We start from the raw sequence: 17,466 nt of genomic DNA on the forward strand, positions 1-17,466 counted from the left end.
CTCTCTCTCTCACACACACAAAGAGATACTGCATACAGTAAGACCCACAGTACAATACAAACACACCACACTGTCAGTGTGTAGGTACTGTAAAACAAATCACACATAACCTTGCACAAGAACTCACTTTTCACTATGATTGTGATAAACAATATCACACACACACACACACACAGCAACTGTTTGACTATAATACTCAAAAGATACATTTTAACTGACAACTACAATCCCACACACTGTCTCACACTGCTTTTTCTTTATCAATCTCTCTCACCTGTGTGCACACACACACACACACACAGTCCCTCATTAAAGACCTTTGGTAATCTATTTCATAATATGTCTGGCCTTCATGCAAAAGACATGCACAGACTAAAGATGAAAGGTCCTATTAAAAAAGTATACTAATAGAAGTTTTGTCAAACAATCTTACAAAGTAACCTGACTAATCACATCTTAAGCCCAGTTTACACTGCCTGCTTCTGCAGTGTGTGGTGGAACATCTTTTTATTTCAGAGGCCATGTTAACAGGTTAGAGTACTGCCTGCACGAGTTGAGGGTCTCTGCTTGTCATATTGACATCATACCAGCAGAATATACACCTTTCACTGCAGTTTCAAAAAAGAAATAAAGATAGAGCCTGCAGCAACACCACAGTACAGTGCCCCACTAAATACACGTTACAGACATATATAAATATGTTGTTTTCTTTAAATGTATATAACATGTGTACGTTTATGTTTAAATATATGGATATTTCATAAATAGGGAGGTTTGGCAGAGTACAGATTTAACAATGTTTAAACATACTGTAGGCTACTCTCTCAATCTCAACAGAGGTCTTGTATGTATTGAGGACGTGGATCAGATGATCACAGAATGTTTTGTTTACTTTTGTGATTTTTTCATTTATTTATTTAGATTTCACATTTGGTCCTACTTATTTGAACATGCAATTAAATAAAAACATATTAGACTGAATGACCATGTTAATTATCAGTCATCTGTCAGTCATGTCTATATTGTGCTGCATCCTTAATCTCAAAGCATGAAAGCCAAAACATAAATAGCACTTATCGATGGCTAACATGGCAATGGCATACAAGTGCGTACAGATTTTACAATTTTACATCTGTTGAGGGCAGTGCACAGCCCGGGAAGCTCAGTTCAGTTCAGTCTCCCACTAGAATATCACAAAAGGTACAGCTTACTTATAAGGCAAGACTGCCCCCTTGTGTTTAATAATAATAATGACATCAGTTATAAGATCTCTTTTAGCTGTAATGTCTTCAATCCAGTCTAAAATCCATCCATCTTTCTATCTGAGTATTATTCTATTAATATCAATTTGTAGTAGCATTCTATTAATATTGTCATTTGTAATATGTTATTCACTGACCTTGTCAATGGCCATATTACACACCACCACAATTAAACGATCTCTTACCCGTCATCTTGTATCCACTGGCAGCCAGCTGTCCGGCCATGTATTCACCATCTGAGTTGTTATGACTGCAGCCCCACGTTTTCATCCAGATTTTTTGGGTGCCAGGTATCAAACTAAAAATTAACAACAACGAAATATGTTTTTGTTATGTGGAGGTGTGGAAATAACAAAATGAATGTTATTTAATAAACCTGCCATAAAACCAATCAAAAGATCCACTGATGAGGAGGCTTTGGTGAGGTTTGTTTGTAGTATGAAAGTATAGCGGACAAATCACCGCATTTGTGATATTAGATACAATATTGGGCATTTTGCCTCATGGGAAGGAGAAAAGGAGTTAAAACTGAGGTGTTAGGCTTGTGTGTAAAATTGTACAATTTTAGCAGTTCTCCGATAAAAAGTGAGTGAAACATAAAATAATCCCCTATTAATGACCCCCTGTAATATTACTGCGAGATGCCTCTTTTTATCTGTTTTTTACCTGTCCAGCATCATTCATGACGTGAGTCCAGTGCCAAACTCTAGTAACAATGCTCACCATCAAGCAATTACTTCTTCATGAGGTGTATGTGTCATGAATGAAGTTAAATATAAAACACAGAGCAGTGAAGGAATTATTATTCCTCTACATCTCAAACTACTGATGAGGATCATAATCTTTCTAGTACTAAAATCACCAGGTCTTGGTTAAAATCCAAGGAAAGATAATGAACCTAATTACTACAATAATTGCTATTGCCACTATCCTCTCTATTATCCTGGCAGTTGTTTCCTTCTGACTCCCCCAAATGACCCCCGACCATGAAAAACTCTCCCCTTACGAATGTGGGTTTGACCCCCTCAGAACCGCCCGCCTCCCCTTCTCCCTCCGTTTCTTTCTCGTAGCCATCCTCTTTCTACTCTTTGACAATGAATGACTTACCTGTTCCTTCAGGTTTACCTTTCTTAGTTCATGTGTAATAAGAACTACAAGGCAATAATACATTACATTTTTCTTTGGTCTAGACCAAGTGAGCCAAACTACAGGTGTGTTACTGGTCTTTCTTTCTTTTCCAAATAAAAAACCCTCATGTGCAACAAGCTATGAAAATGCAGGTCTGAAATGTTTTGCTTGAACACTTCTTTGACTAAACTTACTAAAATGAAACTGATCAAATGTTAAACATAAGGGGCTAGTTGCTACTTATCCAACTACTAAGTGACTTACTAGGAATTTAGAATTTACTTTCTCATCAGCAGCCTAAAACATATTCTATACAGGAGCAATAACACAACAAACCTGCATGTTGTATCAAACATCTGACATACCTGTCAGCATGGAGCTCCTCATGGTTCAGCTCTTTTTTCTTCCGGGACCTCGGTATGATACTCTTTCTTGCAGACTGTCTCTCGTGAGGTGTGGGATCGCTAGAAGACACCATGTCCTCGATGTCTTCAATCAGAGAGTCACAAGCGGACGGCATGATGGTCTGAAAAGTAGACAGCGCCTTGGTCAGCACAGCGGTATTCGAGAGACATAGCTGAGAACTTTGAGTGGTAAAGTACACCCTGTTCACCAAAGATATTTAGTTTTTTATTACAAAAAGCACAATGATGTGATACAATATAATTGATTAATAAAACCAAAGCTAGAATGATTACATGAAAAACTTTCTAAAATACACTGATTGTCACTTCCTTTATGCCAAAACTCTGGGCAACAGGATAAGGATGTGTGAATATATGAATTGTAACCGAATGAATGATAACAAACTTGATTAAGAGTAAGATCAAATGTCACATAATACCGCCATCATTTTACCTTTAGCTTGCAACTGTAACAAACAATGTATTTGTCAAACAAGGAGCAGCTTTAGATGAAAAGAGTTTACCACAGCGATGCAATAACCTAATAAGGCTGCAACTAACTAAATATTTTTGTTTTTGACCAAAAATACCTCCAGATATACATAGTGCAGTGTGTGGATGGATGTTTGGACGTGCTGGTTTGTTGTGGTGATGTTAGAATCATTTTGTAATGAAAGACAATGTTAATTTATTATTTATTATGCCATTCTGTTATTAAAATCCTGCCTAAGCTGTAGAGAGTATATGACAGTCATGCTGATTAATACAGGCTGAGCACCTGTGTCTACTGACACACCTGAGTCAATCAGCCCATCCCACATACAGAGAAAGTAATACTTACCAACAGATTGTCATCAAGACATGAAGTTTAGATTCAACTGTCTCTCTCTCTCTGTTAGTGCATTATTTTAGCTTTATATGCTTTCTCTACAGTGTAAACATGTATTTTATTATTCAACTGTATTCCTCTTTGACTGAAAATACCCCACAGAAGAAGGCTATCAAGCTACACGAGTTGTAACGTTAAAAGAAAACTTGATCAGAAAGCTACCCAACTTCTGAGACGTTTATGTCTGCACTCAATAAACGTAACTTAACTAACGTTAGTGTAACGTTACTAGACTTAAGTTGACACAGTAAAATAAATTTTTTCAGGGTTCATACGACAAACTTTGAGGTTTTTTCTAACTAACATTACCTCAAAATACTCAACCATACGAGTCCATTGACAGTAATTATATAAAAAGCTAACATTAACATAACGTTAACACCTAACGTTAATACCTAACTGCGTAGCTTAACATTAACTGTTTGAAGTGAACTTAATTATTATGGTTAATTATTATCTTAAAGCGATATTAACTTAAAGATGTAACGTTAATATTTTCTTATTTCCACCCGACGTTCACCTACAAGTTAACCGCATACATGAGCTAGGTGACCAACACAACCGCTGACTGATACAAAGAGAAACCCCAGTGAACATTATTAATTAATTAACAAGTTAATACTAATATTAATTCGACCGTTACCTACCAACTGTTAACAGCTAAGCTATTAGCTCGGCTAGCCTCAGCAGCTAGCTACTACCCACGTGTCCCTTGTTATGGACAGGCCGACACATGAAGACACTGTAGAAAGCCCTTACCTGAGTCGCAATGTGCTTATTAGTTCAAATAAACACGAATTCCGAGGAAAGGATGTTTTAGAAATGGAAAAAACGATTCTTTACACCATCAAAACAGTTGTCACAACTCTTAGGCCGCCATACTTGTGCGTAGATACGGTAGGCAAAGAGGGACAAACTAGACACGTGTTAAATGTGTGTACACATTAGGGGAGCGCCCAAGACATTATTTTTGACCATTTTTGATTTAAGGTATGTTACTAATCTGAGCAGTGCGTAGATGATTCAGGATATTGGCGTGTTTTTTTAAATTATGCTTTTAAAGTAGTTGATCTTGTATTTCAGCAGTACAGACAACCAATGTGGTCTTTTACTGAGTTTTCCTTGTACCTACTTTCCACTACAGTGCAAAATCATCCCCTAAAGACATCACAAATGAAACATATTCATTTTTCCATATTTATATTGCCTTTATTCAAATTTTCAAATTACAAACACCCAGAGTACAAAAAACAAATCCATTTATCCCCCCCAAAACAATACCACTCCATATTACCTCTTTAACAAATGTTAAAGAAACTTGTATAATTGACCACTCATCAAAAATCATCACATTAGTTTACCTTAAACATTCAACAGCACACTGATACTTTCACCCATGCGTTCAAATTGCAAAAAAGTGATATTACAGCTCTTTTTTCTGTAATTAGTGGAAACAGGCAGCAATATTATAATTTTACAGTCAATTATTTCCTATCAAATAGTTAACTTTTCACATAACCTTTAAAGAATATTTACTGATCAGTATATTGTATTTGGTGACAGCTTAAGTATAACCATAGGAAAATAGCAGGAAAGACAGTGCTGTTTCAATCTTGACTATAGTTAACACCACATTTAGCCTAATGATAACTTTCTGTAAGGTCTAATCACACATCAGAATCACACATTAGAAGGAGCTGTAATTTTACCCAATACATTTTCAGACTCACTGGCAATTACACTAGCTTTAGCGATGCATTAAAATCTTTCACACTCCATTACAAACTCATGGAAAGGTACAATCTTTCCAAAAACCACATTTCCATCATGTAAAAGTGGATAAAATAGTGTGACCAGATTCTGGTCGCTTGAAATAGATGGAGGAAAATATAATTACCTATGTCAATGATCTTACAAAATAGCACAACTGTAGTTCGTGAACCAAATGGGGAAAAATATTGAGCTCGACTGTTCCATAAATACATATAAAATACACTGGTATAAATATGCCCAGAGGGAAACTGTGTGAATCAGAGAATTGCTGTGCATTTAAGTCAAATTAAGTTCACTTATGATAGCAGCACTTATCAAGCTAAGTTAGGTTGATCAAGAAACTGTATGTTTTTAATGTGTGAAGTTCAGATTAACAATTGAGTTTTGGTTTTGCAAAGTCAAATGCTGTTTTAACACGCTTCAATACTCTCCATCAAAGTGAAATTGGCAGAAATGCATTAAAAAAAAACAAAATAAGGAAAGAAAAGCGGGACAGACTCCCTCATCACATTCCAAAAATAAAACGGACACACAGTGTCACAGAAGCAAAGCCCCCTACACACTTCAACAGAGGACACAAACCACTGATCCTGGTTCAGAGGTGTATACAGACATAGCAATTTGACTAATGAACAGTAAAGGGCAGATAGGCTGTGAATGAATGACTGCATGCATGCATTATTAAATGTGTACTACGTTTTGGGTCTAAGGGAAACTCTGCATTACAAAAAAAAAAAAAAAACACTGACAAACGAACTAAATAACTTACAGAAAATATTGAAAAAACAAAACCCAAAAATATATTGCAATACATTTGTCTGCTTTTCCATCCATTAAATGTGCGCCCCATTATTCAAAGATGCATGAGACTGGTTTAAGAGCAAAAGCATACTCATTATTATATCGGGGCATGAGTGGGATCTCGCACTCACCAAAAGAGAAAGTGTGATGTAATATCCAACATCACCTCGAAATAATCCAAGGGTCATTTTTTTTTATGACAAAAGGGAATTTCAAAAACTCATACACACTATGGCATTAACCTCTATGCCCTATTACTAATGTCCAACATTAAGTGGGAGGTAGCCTACAGTACCTTGTGCACTGAAAAATTTAGAAAACTGTACATCAATTTACACATGGCAGGCTTACTCTTTAGCAAGCTTGATCTCTAACATAACTCACACATGCTGCACACGTTATTACTCAAGCGCACATCAATCAGATTGAGGAAAAGTTAACACTAACAGCAGCAATATTACCTGCGGCCGCAGGTTCTTCTAGTTTAAAAGACAGGGTTTCAGACAAGATGTTTGCATTTTGTTATCAGGGATGTAATCGGACAGAAGAAGCTATTTTGAGTCAACAGCAGATTCAAATACCTAGAGAGGAAAACAAAATCATAATCCTACAGCTCTTAGTTCACCCAGTCTCTCTACCTGGCTTTTCTTGATTAACCACTGTTTGAGGATGCTGTAGCTCTAACAAAACAACACATGACAGTGTTACCAGCCCCAGTATGAAACATGGCTTGGTTGCACTGAATTTGCCCCAATTACAAAACAGGTCTATTTGACTTTTTTTCCTTTTTCTCAGCCTTTAATTATCCTAGAGGAAAAAAGCCCTTTCATTACATACTAAAGCCTAAATGAGTGGCTATCTGGCCTCTTGTTGCTTAGGTGACCGTGATATCATCACTTATTTCTACAGTATTAAAAATCAATTAAAATTCAACACTCATTAATCCTAAAAAGACTATTCCGTGCCTATCCTGTCTCCTACAGTACACACATGGAAGGCAGTGTGCATAAGTGGTTCAAAGTATTTTTTTCCCAATTAGCTCAAACCACACAGTATAATTTCACAGCACACAGTCTAAGTGAGGAGGCATTAGGGGAAGTTTGGTTATGGCAGCTTCTGCTGATGAAGATGGCGGGGATAGGCAAAAAGCAGCAAGAAAGGGGAAGTTTGGGTCCTGAATTCACAAAGTATGAATAAGAGTATGACTATTGGTTGATATCATGAACATTATAAATTTCACCTATCCTCCAAAAATGGAGGAAATAGTGCAAGAGACAACTAATTGTGTGCAGGGGATCATAAGGCATACTGTAAATATGTTGTACACTTCCTTTATAATTGGATAATTATGTCATGTGCACTCCAAAACAGTATATGGACTTCCATGCAGCTCGGACCTAAAATGTACAAAAAAATACTCATACTCTTACTAACTTTATGATTATAAGCCCAAATAGCACAAAAGGTACCCTGACAAGTGTCCTTACTGTAAAATAACTGTAGTCATGAATGCTGTGCACCAAATTTCCCTGTTTTCTTTTTATATTCATTTTAATTTCTAAAATTTTCTACATTTGAACAGACTAACAGCCAGCATTATGAGCCTTCAATCACAGATCATTGGTGTAATAGAATGCAATCATTGAGAATGTCTCTCAGCCCCCACAGCACTTGGCATTAACACGTTAAAACTCTAGGATATGTCTAAGGATGGGTTAACTGGATGAACATAGACACAAAACACAAATTTACAGGCCCATCAAATAAAATATTTGCATTAGATTATTTAAGATTTAAAAAGTAACCTTTTTTTTTTTTTTTTTGCTCTTGAGCTCTTTCCCCATTGTTGAGCATTCTACTGATGGCTTTGGGTGACCATGGTTTGCATACTAAACCCAACCCAATCACCCATGATATGTGTGTTAATGCCAGGTGGTGTGGTGGTGTTTCCCTTCAAGCAGTTCTGTCTTTGTTAGTCTCGCTATACAGTGACGTAAACCTTGCATCACACACCGCTTATACTTGACCAAACAGACGGCAAAGGCTTTTAGATGTCCCAAAAGTCCAGCTACACTGGAGGCCGTACATAGCCTGAGACAAAGAGTAATGGATACTTCTTCACACTGAAGACGTGTCTGTGTGAAATCATGCAAGACCATTTAGCTCTCACACCATGAAAGAAAATGGCATGTAGTCCCATTGGGACTGAAAAAGCCCTCAATGTTTCCTTTCCATCTATTTAGAATTGGCTTCAACTAACTACAAAGTCAGTCACAGGCATCAAGACCCTCACTGATTCTCCATGTCTGTCCCATGCACTTAATCTGAATTTCTATTACCTAATGCTAGCTGCAAAGGAGATCATCCAGGCCAAGAGACGGCATTTTATCAAAGTCACAGGCATCAAACAAGTCGCTGATTCCCTGGTCATCTCCCAAACCTAAAAGGTAGTCATCTTGGTCCAGAAGAGGAGGTCCAAGGTTTAAGAAAGGCCCCAGGGCTGAGGGGATCTGGTCTTCTGTCTGCTGGAGAAGACTGGTGTAAGGAGACGAGATGGGCGAGAGAGTAGTGACGGAAACAGCTGAGGAAGAGGAAGGTGGAACCAGGCAGGGGCTCAGAGAAGTGGCTGTGCAGCTGGGATCTGTGAAAGAAAACATCACTAGTTAATATATCCACATAGCCAACGAACCTTAATCAGACCTTGTAGGACAAAACGTAGCCATGTCGACCAGTGTTAGTCATTGTTACACCACAAACTGTTGAAAAACACTTTTCAGAATCTAATCACAGATTGTTCAATTTCTTTGATTTGAAATAGATTTACGTTGCCTATCTACCAGTGAGTCAGGGATTGGAACCAAAGATTGCATGAACACAAATAAATGTTTATTTAACAGAGCTTGCATTAAGCTTTTTTTTTTAATTAATCATTACCACAGTTAATCAAATCTAATCAGCGAGACTGGTTTCCATTCACTTTAGCTTTGTTATGCTAGCCCCTTCAAGCCTGGAGAACTGTTCCAATGTTGTAGACATCTGTATTTTTACTGGGGTCTGGGAAAAAAAGAAAAAAAAAAAACATACACCTCTACAGCCATAATAATGGCAATGTCGTTCGTCTGCCATTAAATTTGGTATAGACCAGATCATGAAACCTATGACTTTGTCGATCCCCAGACTTTTCATTTAGCACCACTAGCAGGTAAAACCATATGCCAACACATGAGTGTGTTAACGCTATATGCATCAAAGGACCCTGTGCTGAACAGACACTCCCCTTGCCAGAAAGTGCGCGTCCCAACACATCTGCAGGAAACTGCATGGGAACAAAGATGCTTTAGACGATGTCACCAACTATCTTAATAAATAAAAACTTCCATTAGTTACAAATATACGCAAATGTAAGCCATGTGTGGCGCCTGTGATGACCCAGTCTACACTCGACCGGTGTTTTTATGTCTGCAACACTGAATCTGAAAGTTAAAAGAAGACCCTTGATGTAAAGACCTGCTGCACACCTATGTCTGTCTGACAAACCTTGAAGGACTTTGAGGAAAGGCGAGTTCCCATTTATGTCCATGTTGCCATTTTTTACAGGACTCCTGGGGTCATTCTCTTCATCTGGGCACAGAAGGACTTCAATAGGACCCTTAGAACTGGTCAGATGGATGGACAAACTCTGGAGAGAGGGAAAACAAATAACGAGTTCAAATTAAAAAAACAACCTGACAGGTTGATTAGAAGGACGGGCAAAGTCCATTGAAAGATTCTCCATTCCACATGCCCTAAACTTAATGTGCTGTGTATACACCAAAAATACTTAATCTGTACATAATAAACTGGTAACATTTATGTAATACATTTAGCTATGGACCTTTAGTTACTGAGAGGACGTCGCAGAAAGCCTGGGAAAGCAAATCAGCAACACCAGCTCTAGAGGGGTCACCTAAACTAGCTGCAACCTCTACAGCTGGTGCATTCATGTCAGAAGAAATACTTTTTAACAGGTGGCTGGACAGATTATTAGCGTCTCTACAGCACTTTACTGCACCATGTCAGTTTTCACACTGCAAAGCATTTGTGAAGCCGTCAGCTTTTCATTTAGAAGCCAAACTTCCGCCAATGTGTAAAGAAATGCAATTGATTTGCATCTTGCTTGAGTCAGAAATTATTTGATGTCAATATGTGCACAGAGTTAGGTCCAGGACAAGTTAGTCTGCTTAGTATAATGACTGGAAGCAGGCAGAAAAAAATTGCCTTACGTTATAAACCCCATTCAGACTGAATTAATATTCCAGGCTAGCATTTCATAGAACCATCACAACACATGATTATTCATACTAATATCATCTGCCTAAGATCAGAAGTCAACTTCAACAAATGCCCAACAGTAAGGCAAATACAGGTCATAGGTCAGAAGACAAATGAGCACGAAGATGATCAGGACAACAATGACAGACCCAGCTTGTGTGTTTTTCTGCTTGTACACATACCTCATCAGGGTCTGGTACTTCTAGTTTGGTGTCTGTGGGCGCTTTGACGACAATAACAGTCTGGTCCCTGAGGTTTCCCAGCTGTTTGATGTCTTGGTACGTTACATAGGCATATGTGGAGGCGAAATGGTTAAAGAAATAACACTACATGGTCAGTACAAGTTAACAGTGAACATACATGTAAATACAAGCTTCACAATGCTCACTCCATGATGAAACATTTCCAAATGATTGCAGTAGCATGCATCTACATGCTGGTGTTGTAAGCAAGGCGAGTTACTTAATATTTTAGGTTCCATAATGTAAAAAAGACCTGCTTTATGTGGCATGTGAATGTCATAACAGGGTCCTCCAAAGACAGAGTTGGAAGATGAAGCACATCAGCTTTGGATCTGGTATGTTTTTGAACTGATTACTGACTGAACTATTTTAAAATTCAGTAGGTCACTGCTGAGTTATCACCATTGGCTCACTATGAGCCAGGAATCACACTATGTATGCATACAGACAATATAATACAGCCATCAATTGGGCAATGTTTACCTGCAGACTTTGCAGAGGTTTTAATAGGGTAGCTAAGAATTTTTGCTTTTGAATGTCATGTCAGCTAACAACAAAAGGATATTTCTGGTTGCTTGGCAACTCGCTCATGTGTCTCATATCCAGGCTGCATCTCTGGATAAGTTGTTCAAGTCTCTGTTCTTCTTCTCCCAGCGCAGAAACCTCCGCTGTAAGTCTCTGTCTCTGGCTCAGTGCCCCCTCTACCTCCAACAGACTACAGCCCCTGTGAGTGAGAGAAGAGAAAGGAGAGTGAATTTAAACAGATTTTGTACTGGCTCAGGCTTTTTGCTTCCCCCTATATTACTGTCTCTTAACTCATGGATTCAAATATGTGGTAGAATAGCTATAACAGCAAAAAACCTTTAATCCCACTTTTATTTTAATTGCCATCTGTATCATGGAGTTGGCATGTTACAGATATGTTTCAAAACTTCAATACTACTGGTGGTATATTCCCTGTGAGCAGATATTGCAGAGGATAATACTTGAAAACTTGAAAAAATATTCCTAGGTCCCCTTGTAATCTACAGATATAGTGCAGTATTTGTAGGTTTAATGTGTAAAACACTTGGACTACACATTACAACAATAATGAAGGTCAAAATACTGAAAATGTTTTGCCCATTTTACAAGAAGAGTGATCTAAAATAGCATTCATAACATTTTTGCCACACCAGTCCAAAATAAACAAAGAAATATTTTCTGAGACCTAAAAAAGCCTCTACTTGCAAAACCGTTAAATAACTTCTTTTTGTGACATAAACTAGTCAAATGTTTTATTATTTGTACAGCAATTTCATCAAACTATGATTATTTTTCAACTGTGTCTGGGGATAGAGCTTGTAGAAACATAAGTAAACGTAGCTGGGCACAAATAGGCCGGGTCTGGAATAGGACTATGAGAGCTTTGAAGGAAAGGGGGGAGTACAAAACACAAGAAAGGAGAAAAGATGGACTGGGCAGAAACATGGAGTAACCAACAGAAATGGAATATGTTACACTGTGCTCTCAGATTTCTTCATGATGGGATCAATTACAATCAGAGTATGAAAACCAAGCATTTGAGTAATACATTAAGACAGAATGACCACTTACATCCACTGAATGTTGTTCTTTGATTTCTTCTTGATGAGGTGAATGCCTTCTAGGACATTGGTGATATCATACAGGCGCCTTTTCTGCACCTGAATGTAGAGGACACACAGCTCATCAGTTACCCATTTAGTGGCGATTCAAGTGTAAATTATCAACCAGAGCAAAGAACAATCCATAACAGTATCCAAAACTTTAAACATATATATTTAAGATGACCCTTATAGATGTTCCTTTACCTCCCTTTTATTTCCAGGCTTGGTATTGATCATCATTAACAGGATTTAAGTAAGAAGTGTATTAGCTACATGGTAGCTTTTCTTTATACAATCATTCTACGACCAATTATGCCCCCTTTTTTCCCCTCAGTGTCTGATGGGGATTTTTCAGTTTGCCTCCGAAATTACCTGTAAGGTTTCAGCAGCGAGGTTGAGGTCCAAAACGCCATCAGAAGATTGAGCAAGAAGATCCACAAACTTCTTTGTTAACAGGCCCAGGGAGGTGTCATAGCGAGTCTTCTCTGGTGGAGACTTAGGCGCTATGGTGGAGGAAAAGTAGGAGGAACAGAGAGAAAAAAGGGGAAGTACAATGTATTTCAGCATTATATTTGGTATTGAATTTTTGAGAAGTTATACACAAAACGTCCTAATAACAGTTTTACTTGTCAGCAGGAGCCTTGAGTAAGTGGGTTCATCCACAATGTGAAAAGGACAACCCAATCACAAGACTCCTATACTCTCCGTTACTTCAAAAAGCAGTAGTAGCAACAGAGGAGGTGCTAGAGGAAGTTAATAATAGGTACAACAGTACAATTTCAACAAATCCAACACAGCCACCCTGCAATAAATGCTATATGGATTGCACTTACCGGTATATTATGTTTGTGCCGTGACTGTGCCAAAAAGATTTAGATTCAACTTCGTAGTCATTTTAGGAAATTGGTGTGGCATAATTAATGCTGAAACACATCACAATGCTGGTAAAAATTTAGCAAATGTCATGTCAATGGGACAACTGACTCAATCAGTCATAATCAGCTGGGTATGTTGGATTTACATGAAGAGGTTGGAAACATTTCACTCAAAACACTGAGTTAGATAGTTATCAGCTAGACTTTCAATATCAATAGCTCTGTTTTGATAGTATCACGCTGTACAGATTCTATAGCCCTTTAAGGCAATTTTGTGATCTTGGGCTATATAAATACAATTCATTTGAATTGATCTGACATCATTTCCTCAGGGTTAAAGCATTTTAAGAGCACAGGGCCACAGCATGTCACCTGTCTCACCGTCCAACACGTCCTGTGGTTACACTGCGGTAACACTGCGGTAAAGGTCATATATCATGAATACAACTAATGTACAGATTTTCTTTCGGTTTCAAGGTCCAACTATATAGTAGTTTAGAAGACCGTACAGGAAACACGTGCAAAGAGTAAACAGAACATTAAGGGCCACCTTGGAGGGGCATATCCATTGATTAGCCTCAACTAAATAATTTGAATTATTCAGGTAGCAATTAGAAAAGAAGTAAGGATTTGTATTGTGTGAAAAGTGTGTATGCAGGACAAAATATTTGTTTTTTGTGTCCTTTCAGTGAAACCTAAGGGATTACTATTTAAACTGTTATATGCTTTGGTATGACATGTCACTTTTGACAACTTAATGGCTTTTTTTATTTTACTTACTAACATTGACATATGACAAATCCGTTTTAAAATTACAGTACTACCATGCAGAGAAAAGCCAGTCAAATGTATTCAGCTCAATGTACTCAGCATAGAGAATATGGTACTCAGCATGTACTTTTTCTGATAACTGTATAGCTGCTCCAAGGCTGTTCCTGTGAATGAACCTTGGTGTGGATCACCTGATGACCCCAAATCTTTGTGCTGTATAATTCTGTTTCATGTAAAAACCGATGGCAGAGTGCTCCTTGTAACCTTCTGCTGCTTACTTCTGGGTGTCTTTAGCCTTGCCCCATTGGCCGCCGCGGCCCCGCCTCTGCCTCTTGGAGTCCTGACTGGTTCCGATTGGTACTGGTGGTCTGAATCATCGAGCGCCAACCGCCTTTTAGCCTAGGGGGACAAAACAATAGTTAACAGGAGATAAAGGCATTATTGGTCACTTGGCAGGCATCTCATCTTTGAAGCCACCTCACAACAAATTACGTCGGATGCTACATGTATCATTACTTTCATCTTATGTGTCTCCAGCATCAGTCAGCACCAATGTCCTAAAGCATGCGTACAATGTCAAAAGTTAATATAAATACAATGAGGAAGGTTGCTTGAATAATGAAAAGGTTTATAAATTGCCTGTACACCTGCTGTGCAAATTTCAGTGTTGCATTCCTTCTGAAATCTGACGACATCATTCGTTGTCTTTTCCATTTTAGTTTTGAAAAAGAGTATACTTTGTTTCAGAGTTTCTGAGGTCAAGCAGTCCAAAAACATTTAGGAGTGTGTTTGTCAAAATCCCAGTGAATCGGGGAGAAACCATGTCGGTGCAAAACCAGTTCCTTCTTTTCTCAACTCTCCACATAATTTAAGAGTGAGTCACACCTATTGGCATGATCACATTGCTGCACAAAGAAAACCACTGCAGTGTGTACCAAGCACCAGAACTAACCCAGGCACTTAAAATATTGCCAAAAGGACATCCCAACCTACTGTCCAAACATGGAATACATTTCTGTAGCCTAACCAATCAAATAATAATGCCCTTTCTGAACAGCGGTTGGGGCTCTTACTGTGTTTGGAAATAATCAAGAATTTTAACCACCTACATGCACATTCATGTTAACTTCAAAGTTGTCAATGCCTAACCTGTCCCAACCAATTCCTTCTATTATAGCACTGACAAAGGTGAAGAATGTTCCTACGGTTTCAGCAATAGTGGACCATTTGTGACAACTGTAGTACTTGACACCATGTTTAAGTCGATTTAGGCTGTGTTCAACAACACTTATAGTCATAGTCTCTGTTGGTAGCCACGCATGGTATGGTGGCTCAGTGAGTAGCCTCTTCAACCAGGAAACCCCTTGGACTTCTGTGTTGTCAAGAACCCAACCTGTTTTAGTGTCTTTGAGCAACACACCAGTACTAGGGTGCTGGTCCACTGCATTTCCCTCTAAACCCTGTGTAGGGGATATGTCAACTAACCCTCAGGAAATATAGTTAGTATTTTAAGCAGAGTAAACCCCATATGTGATACTTTATCTCACTTAATCTAGCCCATGTCTGAGAAAGAATAATATGCCCTCTGTTGACAGTCAAAATGTCAGCCATTTTATATCAGCAAGCAGCTCCCCCTCACCCCCTGCCTGGTCATGGCTACAGCCTGAGATACAGAGGCTGGTTTAGTTCATGAGAGATGAATAGCCAGGAACAAACCAACACCCTGAATGCTGCAGAAACTATTTTGTGTGGTTTGTGCAGGTTGAGAATACAGGAAACGTGCAGTCAGCACTAAAGCAACAAACTCGAGTTTCACTTTACTTGGCATGAAAGGCACCATAACGTTACACTTTATTTACAAAGAGGGACATAAAACACTTGTGAAAAATTAAGGTCAAGGCCGACAACGTGTGATGTTGTCCCCAATAATCAATACTGCTGCTAGCTTTGAAAGCTAACACACATTGTCAAGCTTCATCCAACTTGGCTTGCATGTTCACAGACGACTGGGATTAATATCTACCGAGTAGTTTCAAAACTGGAGTGAAGCTTTAGCTACGTTCAAGCCCATGTCTTTGCAAGTTTAGCCACTCGTGTCTTGTTAGAAAGCTAAAAAAAATGGCTAACTAAGAGCCAAGGAGCCCAGCAATCCCCCCCACCCCCTAACCCCCAAATTAAGACACCAACAGCAGCCACTAGGCCACCGCTAACGTTACACATCTCTTACCAATGTTTCCATCTGGCTGCAAAGGGGTGAAGCGGACTCAAAAGCACCATGAACTTAGCATAGCACGCTACATAGGACAGACCTGCGCTCCTGTAAATGCAAAACTAACTTAAACTCATCGCTCGCTGCCCTGCAGTCAACGAAACACCCAACCAACCTACTTGTGTAACTTAGCTAGCGGTAGTTAGTCAGCCACCTCGCTAGGTTGAGTCGTGGGAATGCCCTGGCTAAGCGGCTAGCGTTAGCTGCCCGAACAACAAGCTGGGCTAGCCTAGCAGGCTAACATTTTGTCGTGTTTGTGGCTAGTTGTAGCAGCCAGATGTGTTAAACGAGCTGTATGAAGATTACCGGCGGTCTCCCCAGAGCGGGTCGTTGTCCTGCTCCGTTTGCTGCAGCTTGTTGTGGAGTTGTGTAAATGTTGTTTATCTGAGGTTCGGATAAACACACATTTGATGTCTGTGTAACGTTGCAAGGCGGTGGGGTGGTTATTATTTGGATAAACGTAGCGTTGGATTGACCAGGGTTTAAACGATCCGAGAGAGTTGTTAAAATGATATTGTTGTCCAGAGAAGAGCCCCCAACCCCCGCTAAAATCACTTTGTCCGGAGCCGAGGAGATCCCTCTTCTCATCTTGCGTATTCGGGGTAACCCCTTTCTTGTCTCTGTACTTTTAAGCCCGTATGGCTATTAATCCGCCGCAATAGTTACAAAAATAATCAGACCGAAGTAAAGATGAGAGTCTGATTCATCGACTTTTCTAAAGTATTTTTCCTTAAGAAGGTGCATTTAGGCAGATGCAACGGATTAAAAAGTAGCGCGACTCTCGTTTCCCCCGTCTAGAAATGGCTTCAGGAAACGGCCTGATGAATGAAGGGATACGGTTTACGCGCTCAAGAGCCCTCCCGCGAAACTCAGATTTCCCGGGAAAGTTTCAAACGGAATTTACATGCCAGACGCCATTGGTCCTTCGGAGTAGAGTCCCCACCCACATCACCGCCGTGTCGACCAATGGTAGCTCAGCATTCAGTGTGCCACGTGTTCATTGGCAGTTGTAAACAGGCGACGTCACCTGTCACGCCTTGCGTGTTCCCCGACAGAACGCAGAGTGGCGCCACAGACCAACTGTGTTTAAGAGCCGGGTGAAGTGGTTGTTAA

The 17,466-nt window shown here is 39.2% G+C and overlaps 2 protein-coding genes across 3 annotated transcripts in view; both read right to left on the reverse strand.

Annotated features, from left to right (window-relative positions):
* Positions 1-4,584, reverse strand: part of cdkal1 (CDK5 regulatory subunit associated protein 1-like 1) — a gene marked incomplete in the record, with an annotated part of 220,018 nt that extends 215,434 nt beyond the window's left edge. Inside the window, 3 exon segments of the mRNA XM_035671969.1 lie at positions 1,448-1,560; positions 2,756-2,916; positions 4,443-4,584. Coding sequence (XP_035527862.1) covers positions 1,448-1,560; positions 2,756-2,910 — 268 coding nt within the window.
* A 391-nt stretch (positions 4,585-4,975) lies between these two features.
* Positions 4,976-17,178, reverse strand: LOC118336349 (transcription factor E2F3-like). 2 transcript variants are annotated; one of them, XM_035672976.1, is made up of 8 exons: positions 16,660-17,178; positions 14,363-14,483; positions 12,811-12,941; positions 12,407-12,495; positions 11,376-11,534; positions 10,751-10,865; positions 9,795-9,936; positions 4,976-8,898 (listed from the first exon to the last, which is right to left on the reverse strand). In XM_035672976.1, the coding sequence occupies exons 1-8, from the start codon at positions 16,939-16,941 to the stop codon at positions 8,603-8,605; spliced, it is 1,335 nt and encodes a 444-aa protein (XP_035528869.1). In that variant the 5' UTR covers positions 16,942-17,178; the 3' UTR covers positions 4,976-8,602. The 2 variants fall into 2 exon arrangements, with proteins under 2 accessions (XP_035528869.1, XP_035528870.1); XM_035672977.1 differs by lacking the exon at positions 16,660-17,178 and adding an exon at positions 16,312-16,632.
* Positions 17,179-17,466: the final 288 nt, after the last annotated feature.

This window comes from Morone saxatilis, unplaced genomic scaffold (genome assembly GCF_004916995.1).
Source record: "Morone saxatilis isolate NCDOM2014 unplaced genomic scaffold, NCSU_SB_2.0 Contig24, whole genome shotgun sequence".
In the NCBI taxonomy this organism is placed as follows: domain Eukaryota; kingdom Metazoa; phylum Chordata; class Actinopteri; family Moronidae; genus Morone; species Morone saxatilis.